General features: G+C 34.7%; 1 protein-coding gene across 9 annotated transcripts in view; it reads right to left on the minus strand.

Annotated features, from left to right (window-relative positions):
- Positions 1-619: 619 nt before the first annotated feature.
- The window catches only part of LOC125655848 (phospholipid-transporting ATPase ABCA3-like), a 59,208-nt gene continuing 34,667 nt past the window's right edge, over positions 620-25,160 (minus strand). For all 9 annotated transcript variants that reach the window (XM_048886375.2, XM_056145459.1, XM_048886377.2 and 6 more), the window contains exons 6-21: positions 24,306-24,534; positions 22,258-22,431; positions 21,889-22,070; positions 18,761-18,889; positions 17,348-17,477; positions 17,083-17,237; positions 16,731-16,886; positions 15,463-15,673; positions 11,528-11,777; positions 11,118-11,248; positions 9,648-10,658; positions 8,716-8,907; positions 6,468-6,970; positions 4,339-4,526; positions 3,370-3,540; positions 620-1,405 (exon numbers count right to left, since the gene is read on the minus strand). In XM_048886375.2, coding sequence (XP_048742332.2) covers positions 922-1,405; positions 3,370-3,540; positions 4,339-4,526; positions 6,468-6,970; positions 8,716-8,907; positions 9,648-10,658; positions 11,118-11,248; positions 11,528-11,777; positions 15,463-15,673; positions 16,731-16,886; positions 17,083-17,237; positions 17,348-17,477; positions 18,761-18,889; positions 21,889-22,070; positions 22,258-22,431; positions 24,306-24,534 — 4,296 coding nt within the window. In that variant the 3' untranslated portion in view covers positions 620-921. The remainder of the gene's footprint in view (positions 1,406-3,369; positions 3,541-4,338; positions 4,527-6,467; positions 6,971-8,715; positions 8,908-9,647; positions 10,659-11,117; positions 11,249-11,527; positions 11,778-15,462; positions 15,674-16,730; positions 16,887-17,082; positions 17,238-17,347; positions 17,478-18,760; positions 18,890-21,888; positions 22,071-22,257; positions 22,432-24,305; positions 24,535-25,160) is intronic.

Genomic DNA, 25,160 nt, shown 5'->3' on the forward strand with positions numbered 1-25,160 from the left:
AGTTAAGAACACTGCTGAAAGCGTAATTATTGTATATGTGATCTGCTGTAATTTGATAGAATGTAACCCTGTAACGCATAGAATGCATTCCTCCAGTACTAACCTTGTCAAGAAATCATATTTTGATTCTTATGTCACAATCCTCCTGTAATATTCGTAAATAAGACTTTACATGTTTTACATTAATACTACACTACAATGAGCTCATAAACGCTGATATATCATAGGGTAAAGGAAAATTATTGACGTCCTATGGGCGAGAATACCTCCCATACATTGCACGACAACCTTCGCATCCCGTTGATTTGACCCGACACTTACCCAATCACTGGTCCATCCAGAACAACTTTATCATAACTATATACAACCCAAAATCACTACCATTACAAAAATGAACAGATCTACTTGAAGATGAGATCAAACAAGGCACTTTAAATTTCATTTGAAGACTTTAGCAATTTTTAAACGCATATACTACGCATTCTTAGATTATACTTTAGAATATACGTTTTAAGTGTGTCCTTACGTTGATGAAAACATTTCTGTTCTTTTAACAATTGGAGAAAAACTGTTTAACACATTGAAATAGTAAAATCGAAACCATACATTAAAACGTAACCAAAATATTGATCTTTTTATTAAAAAAGCACCGAGAATAAGTTTATTCCATCAATATAACGCATCAAAAAGCTTTCCACGCAAAATAAAAAAAAATGAATTAAAAATGTAAACAGTCTCTAAAACCAACACAAATATTGCTGAAACATCGCATAATAGCAACACATTAGTTCATAGCATGGCCAATAAACAGAATGTTAATTAAACTAGTCTCAAGACAGTACCAGATCGATATAATAGTCACCATTCAACTACATGCGACTTCAATACAGAGCGGTAGCACTGCATTTCGTGACAGCGTACTCATACAACTTGTCCTGCAGGCATTCCAATGATTTGTCCCTGATAAGCTGGGGCTGCCCGACAACAAAAGCAACATGGACACTTCCTCTTCTTGTCCGTGGGGGGCACCTGTCCTCTCGTGAACGCTAGAAACACCTGCTCTAAGGACGTCTGGTGAACTGAATAATCTTCTACGTTACATTCCGTCTTGGTTGTCTCCATTTCTCTGAACAGTTTCGCCAGAGACAGAGTAGGATTTGGAATCCTGAATTCTAGGTAGCCCTGCTGATCATCGAATATTTGTGTTCCTGGAAACTCTGTAACCAAGTGATTGCGTAACGGCCCAGAATCCATTGCATACCCGTTGTTGTCACGAGCTAGTTTCACTATTAGTGTATACCCCTGAGCAAATCTGTTCTTTAGGTGCTGAGGACTACCGAAACAGACAAATTTCCCGTTGACCATGATTACAATTTTCGTGCAAAGTGCATCACATTCTTCCATACTGTAAGCAAAAGTTCATATATATTTCAATATTACAAAAACTTAACTTTATAGCATTTTTATTTACTAGGTTGACGGACTTATTTTCCAAAGCAAAAAGCTTAACCCAAGTTGCAGTGTAATCATTGAAAATGTTTCCTCGAGTTTGATCAGATATTGAATAATTGTTTAACAGGATGAAAAAGGTGAAGACAACAGTGATCAAATTCATATATTCTATATAGGAACAGGACAAGCATGGACCCCTGGAAAAATTAGAGGCGTGTTAGGTGCCATTCAGGAGATGACATCCAACACCCGTCCTTATGATACAAAAGGAGTAATCTCTCGTCACAATCAATAGCCTTACAGTTGGTAAGTTGGTTGGTAGGTTGTACATTGTTTAACGTCCCCCCTCAGGTATTTGTCACTCATATAACACGACATAATACGCCCGTGAAAAGCTAATATAGAGTGTTTTTCTTACACCATGATTTGTAGAACTTGCCTTCAAGTAGTATCAGCAATCATCGGGGTGTGATATACTTTCTCTACATCGAGAAAACAAGACAAGTCATGTACTCTCTATGTAATACTGTCACTTGGCATAAGATGTATGTGTACTAAGTTTCATGATCCTTGCCCAAACGAATCGATCTGCATCCTGTTACTACGACCTTGAACTTTGACCTTAAGAAACAAGAGGCATCCTCCACTTGGCATAAAGTGTATGTGTATAAAGTTTGACAGTCCTATCCCCAATAGTTAGGTTTGTATACTACCTACAAGGTTTTCCTACTAAGTTATACTGTGATCTTGACCTTTGACTTTGAAAAATAATAGGCATCTACCTCTCATCATGGTGATCCAATATACCAAGTTTCAACATCCTGGAGCTTACGGTTCGGTTTGTATTCAGCCTACAAGAGTTACAACTAAGTGATATTGCGACATTGACCTTTGACCTATAACCTTGAAATACAGTAGACATCTGCCTCTTATGATGTTGATCGAATGCACCAAGTTGAAATATCCTGGAGCTTACGTATCGGTTTGTATCATGCCTACAAGGTTTTCCTACTAAGTAATATTACGACCGTGACCTCTGTCTTCTGACCTTGAAAAACAATAGGCATTTTCCTCTCATCATGGTGATAAAATATACCAAAATGCAATATCCTGGATCTTAACAGTTCCGTTTGTATCCTGCCCACGAGGGTTTCCTACCAAGTTTTCCTACTAAGTCATACACTTTACTACGACCTTGACGTTTGACCTTGAAAGACTGAAGGCATCTTCCTCTCATCACAGTGATCAAATGTACCAAGTTGTACAATGCTGGAGCTTATGGTTCGGTCTGTATCCTGCCCACAAGGTCCGCACAGACAGACGGGCGGACGACGCGATACCATAATACGTCCCGTCTTCGATGGGCGTATGAAAAGGTTATCATTACCGGTGAAGGGCTGCACAATTTAGGTCTTTGCTCAGCGCCTACGGCCTTATAGCAGGGAAGTATCTTTATCATGTCACACCTGCTGTGTTTCTGCAGCTTCGTTCGAATTTAGCCGATTTAGTCTCCTCTTACGACTAGCAAGGGGTACTGAGGACCTATTCTAACCCTGATCCCACGGGATTACGATTGGCAAGAAACACATCAGACAACATTTGACATAATGACAGGTTGTATTTGTAAATTGCCATGGAATTAAAAAAAGATATCTAAATGTCTCGAGAATATTGAAACCCTTGGAATATCAAGTTAACTGCCAGTAGCCTACTTCGTTTGGAAATTGATCACACGTGCAACATGCTTTGGATGACCATTTCCAAGAAAAATCAGCAAATTATATTATTTAAATTGATCTCCTTCACAGACATTAATAGAGTAAGATCACCTGTGTGACGTTAATAGATTAATTTCACCTGTGTGACGTTAGGAGAGAGACTAAGATCACCTGCGTGATGTTTAGAGACTAAGATTACCTGTGTGATGTTAAGACAAGAGTCCGTCCACTGGCCCGGATTTTAGACAAGACGTTCCAAACCAGTCTTCTTGCCGCTGGATCCACGCCCGTAGTAGGCTCATCCAACATCAAAAAAGGAGGATCCCCAACAAGTGCGATTGCAGTGCTCAACTTTCTCTTGTTGCCACCACTACACAAAAAGGTACATTACTGTTTGACGTATTATTATATCGAGAGATGCAAAACGATGAAGGAGCTTCTTGCATCTCTAAATATCATGATTTCATTATAATAAGGTATTTGTACACATACAAATATAAGAATGAGACGACAAGAGTGCTCATTTTGAATTCATATAGTACCAAGACTTCCGAAAAGCGGGGCCTATCCCCCTTGAAAGCGTTGTCTATGAAGCCCCATAGTGACCATGAACTTTGAGCTATTGGTCCTACACTCCATGGGTTTCTCCTCTTGATAACAATGCTACATATGAATTTTCAAATCAACCGAGCAACAAATGTGGCCTTTACAATAGCTATGAAATCACGTAGTAATCTTAAAACTTTGACCGTTTGACCTTAATAGCAATAGGTTTTTTCGTTCTTGATAAGAAAGCAACCTGTGAAGAATTAAATCAACCCAGCTAAAATGTGACCTGTAGAATATCTACATGTTCAGTGTTACACACACACTCACACGGATGGTAACAACTTCTTGTATTAAATTACCGTACGAAGGGATAATTGCTGTTACAGATGTACGCTAAAGTATCTTATGTACACCAGTGTGTTATAAAGGTGCAAGTGAAGATTTATATATCTGAATTATAGTGTGACAAATGCCAAAAGAGGCGGAACCCCAGTGACGAATTACTGTGGTATTACATTTAAATTACCTTGCATCTGTAAAATAAAATACGATACCGCAATGCCTCAAAGTACGTGATGAAGCATTCATTAAAATGTGTTTTATATCCTTGCAGACCCACCTGTATGTTCCACACAGTTTGTCAGCGTACTCAGTGAGGGTAACGGCATCCATGAGGACGTTGACAACTCGTCTGATCTCCCTCTCACTGACTCCACGAAGTCTAGCGTATAGGGTCAGAATTTCTCTCCCCGTCAAGGTTTCAATCAACGCATCAAACTGGGGACAATACCCAAGGCACTTGTGAACCTTAGATGGGAAACAAACTGTCGTCAATGTATGTATTTCATTTTTCTCTCTCTCTCTCTCTCTCTCTCTCTCTCTCTCTCTCTCTCTCTCTCTCTCTTTGAATGGACTAGTTTCGAATTTTAGATATACAATTTAACAAGCTCAAATGCTTTATAATGTAATTGTTTCACCATCCTTATCTTTTCTTTCTAAGGAGTTCAATAAATTTTGACAAACCAAGGAGTTGGAGATTCTATAAATTGAATTTTTAGCAGTCTTAAAGGACACATCTCGTGTTTTCAAAGTATACAGAATTATATGCATTTTGTCTTCCTTATGCTTATAGAAATTAATTGTAATAGTTCGTTCGCTTAAGTATTGCGATAATTAGCCACAATACGGACTTAAATCTAAGCCCCGATTTCAAAAAGCCTAGTTAATTAAATAGGTAGTCACGTGGTACAGTGACGTCATATGCGACCTTCGTCGATCAACTTGTTGTAAAAGTAGTGTTAGATATTTTTAAAAACTCGGGTTTTAAGGGCCTAATTCATTTACCATGGATAACATTTATTTCGATGTTGCCAAATTTCCCGAGTCTTATATCTTTTAGCCACCAGTGCATACAAATAGCGACCCAAATGTAGCAAGAAAAGCGAGTATGAAATCTGCATAAATTTGCGAGTAAATAATGTTTACATGGGATCACTGTCTAAACACAATTTGGTAATGCCATTTCTGTAAACAACTGTAATTAGCGTTGTTGCTTTTCTAAAATAAACAGTGCAATAATTATTGAATTTATTTTTGGAGAAGTTAGATAGGCCTAAATTATGATACGATTATGTATCATTGACAACTAGGCCTAGCTACTGTCACGGGTGCATTTCGAAAAAAAAAATAATAATGATCAAACTTATTGTGAAAATCACAATACTTTTAAATTATTTTATTAAAGCAATTTTATTAGGCCTAATCATTATTTTTTGTCAACACGTTGTTACTTACGAAGTGGGAGCGCGGCGTGCTGTTGTTGTAAACACGTACGCGTTCCTTTAAAAAAATGAAAGCATTATAATTCAATTCAAAGTCGGGAAATATTATATTTTATTATTTATAATTGAAAGTTCAATTATCTTTTTTCTTTAAATTTCTTTTTTAAAACTACCAGTTGGTAGACACTGCTAGCAAAGTTCTGCCTATATGTTGTTACAAGGTGAAGGTCAGTTGGTGCGAGTGTGTATTGAATTCGAGTGCAGAACGGAAAGCATATGCCGTAGGCCTATATGTAACAGTGCGTAGCTTCGATAGAACAATTTTCTCGCAGTTTATCTACGTCTTTGTCCAAGAGCTTGATTGAAAAAGTACAGGGACAAATTCTACTGGGAGTTTTTATGGCAAAGTCGTTGTGCCGACAAAAAATATTCACGTCTTGTCCCTCATACCTTCCTTCGAAAATTGAAAAAAACATAGTCCAAATCCTCTCTACTGACAGCAACTACACCCTTAAACGGCACAAAACACCCTAATGCCGTGTTATTTACAAGCTGTTAATGTGAAAATTGTTTGTTTGTCAATTAAATCTAATCTGTTTATGAAATGGCTATCAACTGTTTTCAAATCTTCTCGCTCGAGGTCGCATATGACGTCACAGATAATGGCGCGTAAAATATCGAAGAAAATATGCATATCGCAAGATTTGAATTTCATCGCTTTCAAACTCGAAAACTACGCAAACTGTTTAATTTAAAACACATGTAAAGTAGTTTTAGGCATGAAATGAATTAATTTTGCTGAAAACATTAAAAAGTTTAAAGACATGAGATGTGTCCTTTAAGGTCAAATATTACAAAAACGTAAAATAGTTCATATTCAAAAAGACAATTCAACAGCAAATTATCATCAACTTACATTTGCTGTACACATCATAAGTCTGAAATATATCATATGGAAGCTATTTACCTGCCTTAGCTGACTCTGAACACTAAAGCCATTTATGTAGGCGTTACCGCTGGAAATCATCACATCGCCCGTCAACATTTTGAATGTTGTCGTCTTCCCTGCACCATTTTGACCTAATAGACCAAAACACTCCTGTTCGGATATTCCTACGCTTATGTCCTTAACTGCATCAAAGCGATCAATGATGCCATACGTTTTCTTCATATTTTTTATGATTAATTTGTCAGTATTCATAAGATCATTCATCTGAGTAGAGGTAACTCTCCTTGCCTCTTCGGCTACATCTAAATCCGGTGCAGTGTTGTGGTCAGGGTCCGAATTAACAGTTCCGCTTGCATTACCAAAAAGAGCTGGATACAAAAAACGTTGTATGATTCCGCTATCCAAAAGAAGAACTAAACCCAGGTACACGATAACCTGGATTGACATCATGAGCAGGTATTTACCACAACCTGGGTAATCCCACTCCAAGTAGTTGTTGTCGGGACAAATCGTTGTTGTACCTAACATAAAAACAGACTTACCAATAATGTATTCATACAAATAAATATAATTACTGAGGAAATAGGAATATTACAACATACACTGTACCCGGTTGATATGAAGAAAGTTTAAGGTGAAGATCACGAATACTGATCAATGAAAGGTGAAGCTAACGAACAGTAATCAATCTAATAACTCCTATAAGCATTACAAAACAGGGAGTTGGGCAAACATGGACCCCTGGACACACCAGAGGTGGGTTCAGGTGCCTTGGAGGAGTAAGCATCCCCTGTCGACCGGTCACACCCGCCATGAGCCCTATATCTTGATCAGGTAAATGTAGTCAAAATCAGTGTGTCAAGAACAGCCTAACAATCAGTATGAAACACATCAGACAGCACTTTACCTAATGAAAGGTTGTATTGGCAAACCAGATCGTTATAATGGTCACAGGTTGTATTGAAAAAAAACGACCACAGAATTTACAAAATGCTGACTTTAAACGAAACCCCTGTACCATCAACTGGCTTTTCAGTAGCCTGCATCGATTCAAAAACTGATCACACGCAGAACAAGCTCCAACTATCAAATCAGTTGAGAGACATAAACACTATAATTATACAGGTGATAATGATATATCATTTACTTATATCAGTAAAGATATGAATTAAGTGCAATTATAAGTGTAGTAGGATAGACGGACGCATCAACTTCTAATCACATCCTGGTAACTATGACGAATTGGTAAACGCTACTACGTTATGCTTAGCCTCATGATAGCCTCATAACTAGATTTAAACTGTGCCTAGTGTTTAGCGCAGAATCATTTCGTGCGTCACGAATTAAAATCAAATGTGTAGGGGGAAAAAGCAAGGAACACATGTCTCTTGATCAAAATAAGGCAGTGCTCGTACCATTAAGGTAGTACTCTACATCCCATAATGGCTGACTTCCTTTAAAAACATGGATGAAAAAATCGATATCAGCAATATTGGACTTTTCCTTTTCCATTTAAATACCTAGCCGAGTAGCTCAGTAGGTTAGAATACCGACTGCTGAACTGTGGGTCGCAGGTTCGAGTCCAGCAGGGGTTTTAAATTTTTTTCAGATTACCTTCTACTAAAACCGTATATTTTGACAAAATAAAGTAAATTTGAAAATTTTCAATTTCAAAATATTATTGTACATATCCTCAACTTTCCATCTACATCAAATTTCTCTGGTGTAGCGTACCTCCTTAAGTGCCTTATCTTTTGAATTGAATTGAATTCGTATCTTGCAACTGAAAGCCTTATTTCTAATAGCTATCCAGCGTGCACCAGTCGCAGTAGTTCAGTGGTACAATGTTCCTTCATAACCCGGAGGTCGTGAGTTCGAGTCCCGCTTGATCATAGCCGTGTCAAATATAAGATGGGAATATAGGTATTGATTGCTTCTTCGCTAAACTCTCGCATTTAAAAGTGAGAATTACCGGGTTTTGGATATTACTTTAAAAACAAAGGCCACATGTCATGGTAGGCGTTGACATATGAAAGAACGTTAATTACAACGCCCATAAGTGTTAAATATAGGTCTAAATTTGTGATACTTCAACAACTAATGACATCTCAATGCGAGTGAAAAATTATGGACGTGGTGTTAAATTGAACGAACAAAATCTAGTGTATATATACATTGCAATATCAAATGATATACATGTATATGAAATATGTAATCTGTAATAACATAAATCATAAGTAGTACAAAATAATATATATATAATTACCTAACAGTTCTGTCAATGAAGTTTGTGTTTGACATTGTACTCGCATTGCATATCGGGCATAGATGTTCGTAAACATCTTTCCTAAACAGTAATGCGGGAGAAAGACCATAAACACGCTATCCATGTCCTCGGCGGTGCTTTTCGTCTGTTTTATTGGATACAGGAATGTGACCATAAGCAAGGTAAATAATCCTACAATTCAGAAAAAATAGATTTACTGCTGGCATGGAGTTTCCTTTCCAGTAAGAATATTGATACAAGCGGAGATGACATCAGTTCCGGTGAGAATATTACATGCAAGCCGAGACGATATCAGTTCCGGTGAGAATATTACATGCAAGCCGAGACGATATCAGTTCCGGTGAGAATATTACATGCAAGCTGAGATGATGTCAGTTCAAAGAGTAATTAATGTAGCAGACCTTTCACGTTACAATGACTGCTATTACATATTATGATGATGATATATACAAGAAAAAGGGAAGACGAAAACTCTACCGTAATCTTCTACAGAATTGACGTACTGACCTATAAGACTGTCTAACGAATATAATATCTTCGAAGTTGACAGATGAAGCAACAAGAAAACATTTTCCAAAACAAACACAACAGTCACTCCTCATCACTATGGAGCGGTATGAAGGTGTATTTAACTCCCACTACATAATATCTTTCCTATTTACAAAGTTATAATTCTAATACTTATGTACATAGAAAGCTGCAAAGCATTTTTTGCCCTCACAGTCACCTTAACCATATATTTACAAATCTTGGTCGCATGCAAGTCGTTTTCCATTTGTGACAAGCAGTTGTGAATATGATTGCTATTCCTATAAATGGCTTTATGTGAAGTGCTTGTTAAATAACATGCATAATTAAATCACCTACACACGTGTATCATTCTTTGCATCTATTATACAATATCTACTCACCAGCCACTGTGTTGATAATAATCATTGCTACTGTACCGCCTGCAGGTGATCGGAAGATGAATTGCAAGAGATACATCCACGATATTGACGCCAGACCAAACAGACACAGACTTAGAAACACAAGCCCTAGTCTCTTGTCCTCCGTGTATGCCTTGATTTGGAAGCCAGCAAAACAAATAAGAATGAGGAAAATTGGAATCAGGTAATGGATAAAATCCCATGTCAGATTGGCCAACCAGAATACCCTGGAGCTCACGCCGCTCACTTTTTGTAAGTGTTTGGCCCCCGAGGACTTCTCACGGATGTGGAACACACTGAAAGACGCCACTAAGCATGAAAGTCCAAACAAAATACAAAGGGCGAGACTAAGTCCTTTAAATGTTGCAAAACCTGAACTGCGAGAAAAACTTCTTAATTCTTCACTTGGTGGAAGTGGCTTATTTATTGTATTAATGCTTTTAGACTGTCCACAGTGAAGTTTGAGAAGGAAATTCATCGTGTACGACAGACTGATTCCAAGAGAGTGAATCACTTCACCGTTATAGTAACTGATAATTTGATTGTCTTCAAAACCAAACCCAATGACGAATTTCGAATTGAAGGTTCTTTGCCCAATCTGTTTATTACGATCTAGCCAAAATCTATCAATATCAAAATCAGAAGTCTTCTCATATTCAGAAACTTGATAGGCATTTTTTATGAACCAATTAGCAAACTCCCGGGTTGTGTTTTTCGCCAATGTCGTTGGATTCGGTCCTGGGGTGACTGTAGTAATGGAATTTGGAAAAGGGTGTAAATCTAGCTGGAGTGGAGGATCGGTATGGTCCGAAATCTCTGTTAATGACCTGTCAGCCAAAAGGCCAAAAATCGCCAGTAAAACAGGAACCGCCAGTTGAAAAAATATCATCACGCGACTCCGCCACGTATGCAATGCTTTTTTCAGTAACAGCCCTCGGTACTGTTGGAATACAGCTGCTATTCCACTGTTCTTTACAAACCCCTCGTTGAAATCTGAGAAAATAATAAAGATATATTGTATAATTGCATGCAAGGTGAAGACAACGAACAGTGATCTTCGTAAATTTACCCTTACAAAATTGATATAAATAACTGGAGCTGAAAATGAAATGTAAAGATGAATGATGAGGATAGTGGTTCATTGTTTAATGTCCTATCCGAGAATTGTTCACTGGTGTATATACGTCAACAGCTTTAAGTGGGGCACCTGACGAAGATTCAATTCATTTATTTAAGGCATAACAGATAAATCCAAACAAAATTAATAATAACTGGATAGACTCTATACTTACTATAAATAACTTTGTGATACGTCCCGGACAAATATCTTTAATCCAGTGTTATTTTGCAAAATTAAAACAACTGAACTATACGTACCTTCAAAAACGTCTCAATAGTCAATATAAGTGAAAAATTAGCGACAGGACATAAAACAAACAAGCAACTCCATACCTATGTCAAGATTTGTTTCATCTGAATTTTCCTGAAAGGATGCTCCGTCTGTCATGTGAAGTTGCACGTGGTGATGATCTCTTATGCCATTGTCATAAGCCTCGTTGTCACTCCCTTTATCTTCTTTCACCCTGGGGATATCGATGAGACAAAAGTTTAAATACATTGATACAAGACACAAATGTAGAATTCATGGAACAGAGTATCCATTCTATGGAATTGAATTGTTTCATTTAGAATGTAAAACTTATACGGTACCAATTTTGATGCACCAGATGAGCAGCGTGAAGCGTTGAATGTTTTTTTTTTATGATACTTGTGTTATTTTTTCATTGTTATGGTACAACTAGTCATCTTAATGCGAGTTAATGCGCTTGGATATGATCATGTTATCTTAAATTATCAATCACCTTAAGAAAACTTCTTCCATGGTTGTTGCCGACATTCCGAAGCTACTGATTCCAAGTTTTGGGCCCTTTTCTTCTAACTCTGTAAACAGGCCTTCGAATTTGGATGTTCCTTCCGTAGGAAGTAGAAACGATAATTCCGCCCCGACCTCAGTATCTAGAGAAGCTGCAGGAATGTGGATTTGAATTATTTCCAGTAATTTGGAAACATCACACCGAGGTTCCTTCACCATCACCAAGTGATACCCAGTGCCTTTAATTTAATGATAACAATTTGAAAAGAAATGATTTTGGCAAATATTTACTGAATGAGGAAGGTTAACATGACTGAATATGTTTATTACCACTTCGATGCTAAAATGATAACATTATCGTCCCTTTTAGTGACAAATTCAGAATGACGTTGTGCATGTGGGTGGTTTAAAAAATAATGAGGCACAAACTGAAATTTTTTGTCATTTTTCAAGCAAGTTGAAAGCATTTTTCTTTGATAATTATAGGTTGTACATGTGTATATACATTGAAGTTCATAAATCCAAAAGGGCATTATAATCAATAAAGAACTGAAAAAGTTGCAGACTTTACATCATCAGGTTTTCACAAAATTTTCTAAAAATGCTAGAGTATACATGTAAGCACATTGCATAGAATATTTAAAAACAAATTCAAAACAAGAATTTTACTTTGCAAATGGTGTAAGAAACAATAATCAATAATTTCAGACAGTAATTTTGAATCAAGTACGTTTTTTTTCAAAATATTTGATTTTTGGGGTAATTTTCCCCTTATTTTTTATGAGGATGGCTCAAAATGTTTTTATATTTGTAAGAAACATTAACAAAAATGAAAATAAATTACTTTCCATGGTGGAGTAACACCTTTGACACAATAATTTTCTTATTCAAATATCAGTCTGAAGGACAAGAAGACACTTTTCTAAAACCTCCTGTTTTCACTCACTTTGTTGCACTCCTGACAATAACTACATACATCAATTATATAAAGAAAATATATAAAATATCAGGAGAAAATAATCAGAGCAAATAAAATTTTCATCAATTGTCGATCAAAATTGTGAAATATTGTCAAAATACTCTATTAAAGCTTCATTCTACTTTGTTCAAATAAAGTTGTTTAAGTAGATAAAAATATTAGTTTAGATATATTAGAATGCATATTTTATTAATATCAGACATACTAAAAACAACTATCTATAATTTCAGATATACAATTTGTATATTCCTACCAATTCTGTTTTTATGCATGCATAAACCCTTATCCTCATTTGACCTACTTTTTTTGCACTCGTTTACAACAGTGAAAAGGACATAAATGAAATTTTGGGAAATAAAATGAAGTTTTTAGAGAAAATTATCTGAGCAGATGAAGTTTTTATCAATTTTAGTGAGGAAATTTTTGTTTTTCGATCAAAATTTACAAAAAATTATCAAAATACTCAATGCTTTCTTAAATTTTCTTTTTTTTCCAATTAAAGTTGTATTAGTAGATAATAAAATCCTTTTTCTTGCATTAAAATGCATTGTTTTAATGTCAGACATACTGAATACAAGTATCTATAACTTCAGACATATATATTTCAATCAGTTGTTTTTATGCATGCATAGATACATACCCTCATTTCATCTACTTTTGTTGCACTCCTGACACAATTTACATACAGCAATTATAGGAAATTTTGTTACTAGCACTAAAATTTTCATATCGAAGAAAATTTCTATTTTAGACACAAATTTCATATTCTTTTAAAATAGAAATTTAAGAATCATTAAAATATCTCTAATATAATTCTTAAATTGTGGATGAAAAAGTGTAGTCAAAGTAGAGAATAAATGACTTTAATACATATGAGAAATAATTTTTGGTCAATGATAAACATTCTTAAAGAAAACATATAAAATTTTGACATAGTTAGACCTGAAAAAAATTCTAGTTAATTATCATTGTAGTTGTTATATTGTGTCAGGAGTGCAACACATTAATAGGCTTATAAAATTGACTGGAATATAATTCATGGTGATTGGCATTCAAAATTATTTTCAAGAATTCATTCACTAATGCATATTGCATCTTTCAGAAATGAAAGACAACAGGTGAATGAGAAAAGACAAGAAATTTCTAGCAATGTTTGTGGAATAAACATTTCTTTGTCATAAACTGTTGGAAAAACATATCAAAAATAACCTCACAAAGTGTTGGGTTTTTTTTTTACTTAAACACATCTGCTAATGCTTTATAAGTCATACACCAATAATTAGAAACATGCAAAATTAATATTTAAAGATTAATATCTAAACTATTGAGATCTATTAAAAATTGTAGCACTCCTGACATAGAAAAGATAGCCCTGTGGGAAAAATAGAATTTTTTCTGTCATTCTTTTTTCAAAAATCATATCTTTTATACTGCCTCTTCTAAAAAATAAAGAAAAAGATTATATTGGTATACAGTACAACTCTGATATAGCGAATCTCTGCGGACACTCTGTAAAAGTTCGCTATAAGCGTAATTCGCTATACGTTTATAGCGAATTCATAATTAAAATATAACAAATTCGTTATAAAACTGATTTGTTCTACATGTATGTCAGTTGCATAAGAAAGCAGCAATCGATATACTTGAGTTTGTATTGTCTCTAAGAGAAATTAAGCCTATGTATTTCCGAGAAGAAATATTTTTGTACAAGATATATACACACTGATTTATATATGATAATTTATCTTTAGAGATTGTTAAGTCACGCAAGAACATGTCGAAAGAAAAATATCAACACAATTATGTGCAATTCATACAAACAGTCTATCGCAGCTGTCATTTACTTGTTGCTTTACACAAATAAACGAGTGTAAGATATAATAAATGCAATCAAACTTCAAATTGAATTAACGAGAATAGTCAATAATACCGACAATATATTTGCTAAATGTATGTGTAAGTATTGTCTTTTGAAAAAATACAAAAAGAAATTTCGTAAGAAGCGATTGTTAAAATTCACGAATTTAAAATGGGGAAAAAAGTCGTTATAAAAGGTTATTTTTACGTTCATTTTTAATTCAAGGGGAATATGAATTTACTTCGTTATATCCGTAAATTCGCTATATCAATGTTCGTTATGAACGCAGATTTTTATATAGAATATATAAAGAATTTGCCGGGGAAATCAATTTCACTTCGCTATAGCCGTAACTTCGTTATATCCGTGTTCGCTATATTAGAGTTTTACTGTAGTTAGTTTTGACTGATGTCTGTCAAAAGTGAAATGTTGCACTCCTGACCATGCGGGGTATACTCATTAAATCAACTCCCACAAGTTTACATGGACACCAGCAGTTACTTATTTCTTTTTTTTAACAGAAGAGATATTGTTTTAAAAGTTTTGATGTCTTTTGTAGTTAAATTGACATTAACTAATTCAAAAGACACTTTTTACACAAATTGGTTATTCTTTGTGTTGCACTCCTGACATGGTACTACATTTTTTTGAGCTGATATTAAAGTCATATCTGAAGCTTTAAGCGTTTCATCATTTTTGGAATTTAAAAGTATATAGATTGAAGATTTTTAAACAATAGTTTTCTTTTCTTAAAAATCTTTTTGTTTTGATACACAGAAGTTTGAAAAAAGCATTTTTTTCTTATGTCACAAAAAAGTGTTGCACTCCTTACATTTTTAGCAACATTTTGGGACACCTATTCATTGTTTTTTTTTTAGATATCTTTTAGAGTTTTGGAACACAGATACACAGTATCATGACACAAGATATAGTATCCCTAAAATCACCCAGACTATTTGCAAAACGTGCCAAATTGGTTAAATATGCTTTGCCTCATTTTTAACAACCATGTACATGTAGCTAATGACTATATGGATATTGCAAAAACGATATTCAATTAAAGATTATCAAATTGTTTAGGATATACCATATAGCTTTTTAAGAAACATGGATGACCCGCAGCATTTCACCACTCCATCTGCCATGATAGCAATACGATCACCAAGAACATCAGCTTCATCCATGAAATGAGTCGACAACACGATAGTTCGACCATCTTTAAACCTCTGAAGAATATCCCATAATTGGCGCCTAGCCCCTGGATCCATGCCTGATGTGGGTTCATCCAGCACAATTACCTGAATTATTTGATTTGTTCTATAGTTCTAGATTACATAAAAATACATGTACAGACATTCAAAACAGAGTGATTCTGCAAAACTGAAGCTATTGAAAAGTAAGAATACGTATCCATTTAAAATCGTTCTAAAACATTATAGAAGTAATTCTATGATTATATAATTTACCATCAAGCATTCAATATTCTTTATTACCATTCACACATAAATATTCCATGCAAATCGTGACAACAAATATATAATTATCAAATAAATGTACTTGTAATTGGTAAAAAATGAATAGAAAATATTGTTGATTCATGTCTACATTGACATATACAATAAAGTAGGGAATATATTTAAGTATATCGTGTTTATGAAATGAATGTATTAAACATTTTATAATTGTACCTGTAAATACCTGACGAGTAAAAGAGAGAAAGCAAAATGAAGACTTATCAACAAAACATAATGGACTACATATGATTGACATTTGAATGTGGCTTTACTATGATATACAAGAGTCAAGTATCAGTTGTTTAACATATGAATAGCTGTGCAGATATACATGTAAATATGTTTACACATACATTTACACATGTAAACATAGACACAGTCCATTCTCTAACATCTTTCAAATTCATTTGTATTTACTTTTGGTGTCGTATATCGAATATTTACAAAACAGACCTCTTTTTCTCCCAGGATTGCATTAGTTGACTAAGGTGTCTTTGCCTCACGCTTATGATTCTGTCTGCACTTTATCTGAGAACTCGCTTTTCTCCTGTGCACCGATTTACTCGGTGTGTATGTAAAGTATTACAGATGTCCAATACGGACGGATTCCAGGTTGTGCCCAACATGTTATACTGTTTCAGGCTTTCATGTACATGTAACAACTTACACATTTTCTTAATTTCTCCGGCTGCTACGTCGACCAATCCTCTTTTAGGATTTTTCTAACCGTGTCATTCTGCATTTTCTTCATCATCAGGATATATAAAAATCTTGGGAACTTCTCTTCACAAACTTCATTGTGGTGTAATATGCATTCTGTCTCTCTCTCTCTCTGACATACCTTTGAGTCTCCAATAATGGCTATGGCAACCGACAATTTCCGTTTTTGACCGCCTGATAAGGTTCGTGCCAGATCATTTTGCTTTCCCTCGAGTTTGAAGAGGCTAAGCGTATCTCTGATATCTTCATTTATCTTTCTTGCATCACTTGTCTTAAGCTTGGGTTAAGAAATAAGAAAACATTACATAATTTCGTTTCATGTCAATATCTAATAATGAAGTAGGCAAAGAGCTGAGAGCTGAAATAGGCTGTGACTGTTGCCCAATCACATTCACTTATTCGTGAATAAAATATTGTTTAAATCAATTCAAAATGATAAAGTAGCACGTAATGGTTTTCATATCGAATGTTACCTTGTAATAAAATTCTAACTGCTCTTTTACAGTCAGATTGTCAAATAAAATATCATGTTGTGGACACATGCCTAGACTTCCACGAACACTTCTGATGTCATCATCTATGTCGTACCCGTTAACTCGAGCAGAACCGGAAGTTGATGGAATAAATCCTAGCCAAAAACAAAGAGAAGGCGAAAGTATTATAATATACATGTATGTACAAAGTGTATCATTTTCTAAAACATACATGTAATTATCAATGCTCAGTACTAAGCCTTACCAGTCAACATAGACATGGTTGTGGTTTTCCCAGCGCCATTGTGTCCCAACAATGCAGTTATCTGCCCTTGAAAAATGTTTAGAGATGTGTCGGCCACGGCAACAGTTTCTTTCATTCCTGACTTAAATACCTATAGATCAAGTGAAATTGACATTTTACTGAAATATATCATTATCCAAACAGTACAACTCAAAAACGAATCGTTATATCACCCCACATGCTTGTATGAAATCGTCACGGTATTTTGTGGACCGTAATTAGTTCAGCTTGCATTAAAAAAAATTCTGCTTTTTTTTTAAATAATCATGTTGTAAGATCAAATTAGAGTATCTTAATGCTATTATTTGCTTTGGATGATATTTAAAGTGATACCACATCAGCAACGTTTTTTAACGAGGATTTAATTTTGGCATTACTAGTGAGGGCGTTGAGATCGCTACATGTAAATTTGAATATCGCCAACAATAGCGTAAGTAATAGTTATCATTCTTGGAATTATAAAGTCGTCGTTAAATATACATGCATATACCCATTTTCATGGAAAAATCGCTAAATGTGTGTCTCGCTAAACATTCTACTTAGTCTATATCATTATCGGCTTCCTTAGATCAACCTCAATAAAAATCTACAATTGTATAGATCACCACTATCATATGAATGGATTGATGAAAGATTAGTGAAGATGATAACGGATTAGTGAAGAAGATATCTGCGATGTATCTAACATAACCTTCAGGGGCTTTATATGTAAACATATGCAGGATAACAACATGTTCTGAGTGGGTAGACTTACAATTTTAATTTTAATGTAGATATTCGTTACAAAGATGCACCAAGATCGTGACATAAAGTTCACGGTGTCGATAGAATAGTGATTTTTTTCAGCGTAACGGAAGGTTACTTTCTACAGACAAATAGAATCCGTGAATGGAGATTAAGTTAGGTCTATCCTACAAAGAAGACAACACAGTCGTCTCAATCATCAATTTCTTTAATATCACGTTGGTGTAGAAACCTAACGTAGCATTAAGATGATTAGAAATGTAAACTGTGTGTCATCTTCTATCCAATTTTCAGAAGAACAAACAAACAGATCAACAACAACAAATAAACAAACATATCAACAAAATAACAAACAGATCAACAAAATGATAAATTTCAAATTTTCAAATCAAAGAATAGACAAAATTTAATTCGTGAGCTTAAATGCAATACCATGCAAATATTGGCATTTTGCCAGTAATTCTAAACACATTTCTTGATCCAAATGCAAAATACTGTCTAAACATATCTACTGTCTTATCCGTCGAATACTCATCACCACTATCATTATCAGTCTAACATACTCTGTTTCTTTATTCCGTAAAATTACTTGACTTATTTCAAAGGCGTCTTCGGTTGAAATGACTTTACCTTTCGTAAATGACTCATACTAATTCCGATATCCAGTCCAGATGGCTCATCTTCAAAATACTTTGGGTTGTGTTTTACTTCCTGGTCTGTAGCCTTACTTATTTGTTTCCCGCCACACCAGTAAGTTTTCTGTTCACAAAAACATTCTTAATAATTGTGTGTTATTCGTATACCGGTAGGATCGAAATGCATGCAAGATGTGTCGAATATCTAGTGACTATTTGGAGTAATCAGAAACAAAACACATGAATCAATCAAACAAGAACACTCAGATTTTTCTTGAGAAGATTTGTAAATGATTATCTCCTCTTTGATGGGGACAAACTTTTATTCAAACAAACTTGAATCCTAACATGGCATATAATGGCTCGTTTAAGTAGCTCGTATGAAGCATGAATTCATCATCCAAAAAGTAACACTAGCTCTAAATTATTTTAAATGTGTTTTTTGTATTTTTTTTTTTTTTTCGAAATAAGAAAGGTGTTTTGTTTGCACAAAAGAAATTCTAGAGTTTAAATTGTGCTATGACTTGGTGCAGGATTTGAATATTTAATGAAAAATGACTTAAAGACTCGGACGTTCTCATTATTTAGAAAACAAAAAAATTATAAAATTTGAAAACGTTATTTGCTTATTTTTTTTTAAATCTACAGATAAAATCTTCACAAAATATGTCAATTAGAAAATAATATATTATTCAAATACATTTCAAAAAGAAATTGAAATGAAATGACTAAATTTCAGTTATATCGCTATATTTTAGATTTGAATCAAATGAGAGAGAAAACCATCGATCCCGATCACAATTACTGAAATAATCGTATTGTTGCTAACTGTATGCATTTTTCATCAAGAAATTAATTTCCGTTATAAATTAAAGCTGTATGACCCGATGTTCATGTATTATTTTTGTACATAATTACTTTAAAGCAGATTCATTACTTTATAAAGTTATTAACTTTCCCTTAATTACATGCTTGAAAACAACTGCATGTAAAAGAAAACAGTGCGAATATTATTTAGAAAGTAAATATGGTGGCTACATATATAAATCATCCTAGAATAGACGTCTATAAATAGACCCACGCGCGTCAGGGAAATCCCAACATGATGTATTAACTCATACGCAACTGTCTAGTTTAAAGGCTGAAAGAGCTTAAAACAACGAATTACTAAGAGGTATTTGATATTTTTATTTCTATTAAACTTATGGTACGGTACTGTTATAACAAAATACACAGATTTACACAGATAAGACCACCGATGATCTGAAAGTTTGAACTGGTCACGTGACTGTCACTTGAAATGGCAGAGTGACGCGGTTATTTGTAAACATCGATTTAAAATCAAATTATTTGGGTTAAAACAGGTGAAATAATTTATGATAGGTCGTACAGTCTCATAACTACATACGTGCAATGATTTAATAGCGTGGTTTTTTTTTTTTCGAGATGGAAAAAATATTGTAATTCGGACCATACAGCTTTAATATAATTTGTAAATCAATCTATATCAAGGGAACGTAATTTTCTGATTACAATGTTCTATATGACTACCTTTTTTATAATTCAGATCTGGCTTAGTTCAAATTTAAAGAATGGCAATATATCTGAATTTTGACCATTTTCTTTCCATTTATTTTTGAAATGCATGTACATATTTCCGATATATCTTATTTTCTAATTGGCATGTTTTTCTTTTAGATTCCATCCGCTAATTTTAGAAATATTAACAACCTTTCCAATTTTCATAAAAAAAAAATATGTTTCTATTAAAAACATTACAACATCTATCTCTGAGTCGATCAATCTAATTAAGATTAGATGTTAGATCCGCCCACATACTCGCTACACAAGTAGCGAGTATGTGAGCGGATCTAACATCTAATTTTAATTAGATTGAGAGTCGATTAGACATATTTAATTAGGTACATGTATTCGTATTTATGCATCAAATCACATAGAACTTTGGACTCTAGAATGTCTAATTTACAAATAAAAAGACTTTATCATTTTGTGAAAAAATCATAAAAACAATAAGCTTACATCACTCTTTCGAAGGTGAAATCATACTTCATAAGAGGTCATTTAATGAGCCATTCAATGGAAGTTTGGTGTAATAATATACCTTCACCCAAGGCTGATTTGTATCACGTTTGAATGAAATTGGTCATGTGATTCTGGAGAAGAATAGTGTTTCATATATATTCCTACGTAAATATTTGACTTCCTAGTATAGCCTCATTTATCCCTGGGAACCAGGATATGAAGGAATTTGAATTTACACTATGTCAGCAAGCTTTCATGTAAATTTCCACTTTCCTAGTCCAGTGGATCTTGAGATGTTAGGTAAATAGCTATGACCTACTTTTGCCTGTTCTTGATCATCTCCATTTGAAGTGGATATGACCCTTCATTTGTAAAAACTTAAATCCGCTTTGCCTCAGGATACTTTGCACCAAATTTGATTGAAATTGCTCAAGTGGTTTTGGACAAGAAAATTTTTCTTATCTATCCCATGTAAAAATTGCATCCCCTATTGTAGCCTCATCCACCCCCCCCCCCCCCCCCCCCCCCACCCCCACCCACCCCCTAGATATTGTGATGAGAATAAAGATTCTACACAATGTCAGAAAGTTTTAACTTTTCTAATCAAGTGGTTTTATATAAGAAGATTCTTAAATGACCCCCATCCTATTTTGCCTTTCCTTGATTAACCCCCCTTTGAAGGGGTATGATCCAAATGAGCTTGAATCCGCTCTACCCAAGGATGATTTGTGCCAAGTTTGATTGAAATTGGCCGCAGTCGTTCTGGAGAGGATAATAATGTGAAAAGGAAGGCAACAACGGCAACAGACGTCGGAAAAATTTCAATGAGAAAAGGTCACTTGAGGTTTTAGCTAAGGTGAGGTAAAATATCTGCACGTATTACGACAAATATATTGCATAATAGATTTAATAAAGATAAAACAGAATATAATGAAAAACATGTATGGATCAGTACTTTAAAAAAAGTTTTTATGAACGTATTTTTAGATTAATAAGAAACATGAACATTTCTATGCCATGTGTCATAGAATCACACACACAGTGTAAACATAAAATAAATATATTGTAACAGTATCAAACCGTGAAAGGAAAATAAAATGGTTGAGGAACTCCAAATTCTCCCGGTCTAACGCCGTCTATGTACCACGTGATCAAGAAGTAGATGGCGCTATCCACCCATAGCATCAAAATGGCGTCACCAAACGAAAAGGTTCCATCAACAGTGGGCGGTTTGGTGAAACTGCTCCACTTTACACCGATTCCTGTTGGTTATTTTCATTTTTAGCATACGAACTTTCATTCTAAATTGTTAGCCAGTCCTTCATTTTCACGTTGAAGTTTAACAATCACGTATTTGGAAGCTCAAGAAAAATATACTAATTAATTTCAAATTCTTTAGCGTTTACATGTTCCATTCTGCTATGTGAAAATTTCTAATGATTAAATTACCTCTCTTTTCGTATTCAGATGCTGACGTAAATCCAAAGGCCATCGCCATGTTGTTTATCAGGCATATTGCCATCTTCTGAGTTCTAGTCATATCTTCGAACTTCGAATCAATTGCAAAGTTGGGAATGATAGTAACGAAAAATATAAAACCGCAAAAATATGAGGCTGTACTTGCTGAAAAAATAATATTGCAGGTTTTTTAATCATCTAAAATTGAAAAGAACAACATAATTATTAAAAACCAAAAAGTCATTCCGACTGTGCCTACTTTACATAGAGACAATAAGACATTAAGCTATCGTGAAAACGGATTTACTGTAAACATGGAATAAACAATCGATCTCGGGGTTATAACACCACACATTTTGATGAGTGCATGGTGTATGGCGCTAAGGACCGTTGCAGTGAGCTTTCCTTATCATGCCACCGCCTACCACGACAAGGAACCTTCGTTTATAAGGTCATATTTTTTTAAAAATCGTGATTTTCATTTCTAATGTCATGTCATGCTCTTAGCGAAAAAAACCATCACTGACTATGTTAAATGGCTTACGTTTGACGCAGCGCCGGGATTAAGACGATTGCGCCTGAACTTATAGGTCATAGACTACAACAACTGCCTAGATATGACGCACTAAATTGCTCAATTCATCGTGATTAAATTTAATTTACCATTCATTTACCAAACACTTTATAGTTGCGTTGCTTTATTGTCGATTGATTGATTCTTTTTATTGTTTAACGTCCCTTTCAAAAATGTTTCACTCATAAGGCGAGGTCACCATAGCTGTTGAAGGGCTACAAAATCTAAACCTGCGTTCGGTGCTTGAGCAGCGAGGGATCTTTATCGTACCACACCTAATGTGATGTGGGGCCTTGATTTCTGAGGTCTCGTCCACAGGACCGTTTCATTTAATTGCATCTTACAACAAGCAATGGGCACTTAAGATCTATTCTAACCCGATATATGTCTAAGTGTTTATATGTTGATGACTCTATACACCAATGTGCCTTTGTGTCGATGTTTTCGTGTACTTTGTTAATGAACAATATTTTGAATTCATATTTTACATTTAAAGTCTATGCATTGATTTTCGTTGTAGTTTAGGAAAATTTCTCTAGAATCGATTATATACTTTCACATAATGAGCATTGCGGTCATCTTTTCCAAGAAAGGGCACTTAATTGTGTTAAAACGTAATATGTGAAATGTAGTGTGTACAAATCTGACTATTTTATGTCATTTAGATCGATTTATTTCTAACAGAAATGTTACACACGGGTTAGTCTTCTTTCCGTTCAAACTATTGTTCTCCTCCATCACAAAAGAATCCCTCGTGAAAATGTTGCACACGTTAAATCACATCTCGATGTCTGCGTCTGATAATTCACAACAAGTCGCCACGCGTCAAGTTTGATTTGGTGTTCCGCGTCTGAAGACGAAATTCATGTTGCTTAGTAATGATTATCATGAACAACGTGGGCTTAAATGTATTTTGATGTCATTGATTTCAGAGGATGGTAAGAATTCAGAACAGACTCACTCAGTGTATTACGTATATATACAATATGCAAGTTAGTTAAGTACACCTGAATATAAAAGTTTGTCTCAGTAAATATTAATAATGAGACGATGTATTGTCGCTTTTACTTCCAAATTGACGTTAATGCCACTAAGTATCGCAAGCCTTTCATTGATTTTTATTCATCATTATTTTTTCGAAACTTTTTTTAGAGTACCTATCGCCCAAAAACTGCTTTTGTGTCATGTCATCATAGGTAGTGATTGCTCCTTTCCCAAACCCTTGGCATTTAGAAGTGAGAGTCACGGGTCTTTCGGATACGACTTAACAAAGGAGGCCCAATGTCGCGGCAAGCGTTAAACGTTAACGAACCCTCTCTGCTACGGCCGTAAGAGCTAAGCATGGGTCTAAATCTACGGTACTTCACCTACTACTGGTGACGTCTCAATAGGAGTGAAAAAATCCCGATGGGATGTAAAATAAACAAGCAACAATCGTTCAAAAACAAATAAGGTACAACCTTACCTTTGTTGAAAAAACTGCTGAACAGAAAACAATACGCCACTACAGACACTGCGTAAGACAGGTAGAAAACGAAAAGCAAAGTGGAATCAGAAAACTCAAACAGCTTATTGGATCCAGCTTGAAATATAAGAACGACGATGGCGAACGTCACGGCAAGGTATATAAATCCCTTGAAAAACCAGGAGAACCAGTAAACGAAGGAACTCATTCCCATCATTCTCAGCGTTTCCTGTAACGAAATATTCATCATTCTCAGCTTTCCTATAATGAACATTATGTGTTTATAATTTAATTCTTATTGTATTCCTTGTCTCTGATTGGTCAAATTCCAATTGAGGAACGCAAGTTATTTTTGTATAAATTCAACTTTCGGCAGCTCCCTGCTACAGAGTTGCGCATGCGCATTGTAACTTTTTCTTTCGCTTTGAATCCTGAACGGTAAACAAATTCAGTCATGATTGCGCTAGCTATTTTCTGTGTGGTATGTTCCTTTTTAATCATTTGTTAAATTAATATGGTGACGGTGCTACCGTTTGAGTGAGCGCAGCTTCATGTATGTACAGATTAAATTTTGTAATGTTCATGCTTTGATCAGGTTCAATTTAAACCCCGAGCACTGGAAGTTAATGTAAATATATAGTATGTGCATGTATAAAAATATATCCACATTTGGTATGGACCCCCCCCCCCCTCCTTTTTTATACATGCACATACTATATATTTACATTAACTTCAAGTGCCCGTGATTTAAACAATATATCTATTGTAATGTTCATGCTTTGATCAGGTTCAATTTAAACAATATCTATTTGCCAAATAATCACATATATGGCAAGGAATAAGGACTCTGTTTTT

The sequence above is a fragment of the Ostrea edulis genome, chromosome 7 (assembly GCF_947568905.1).
Source record: "Ostrea edulis chromosome 7, xbOstEdul1.1, whole genome shotgun sequence".
Classification (NCBI taxonomy): Eukaryota; Metazoa; Mollusca; class Bivalvia; order Ostreida; family Ostreidae; genus Ostrea; species Ostrea edulis.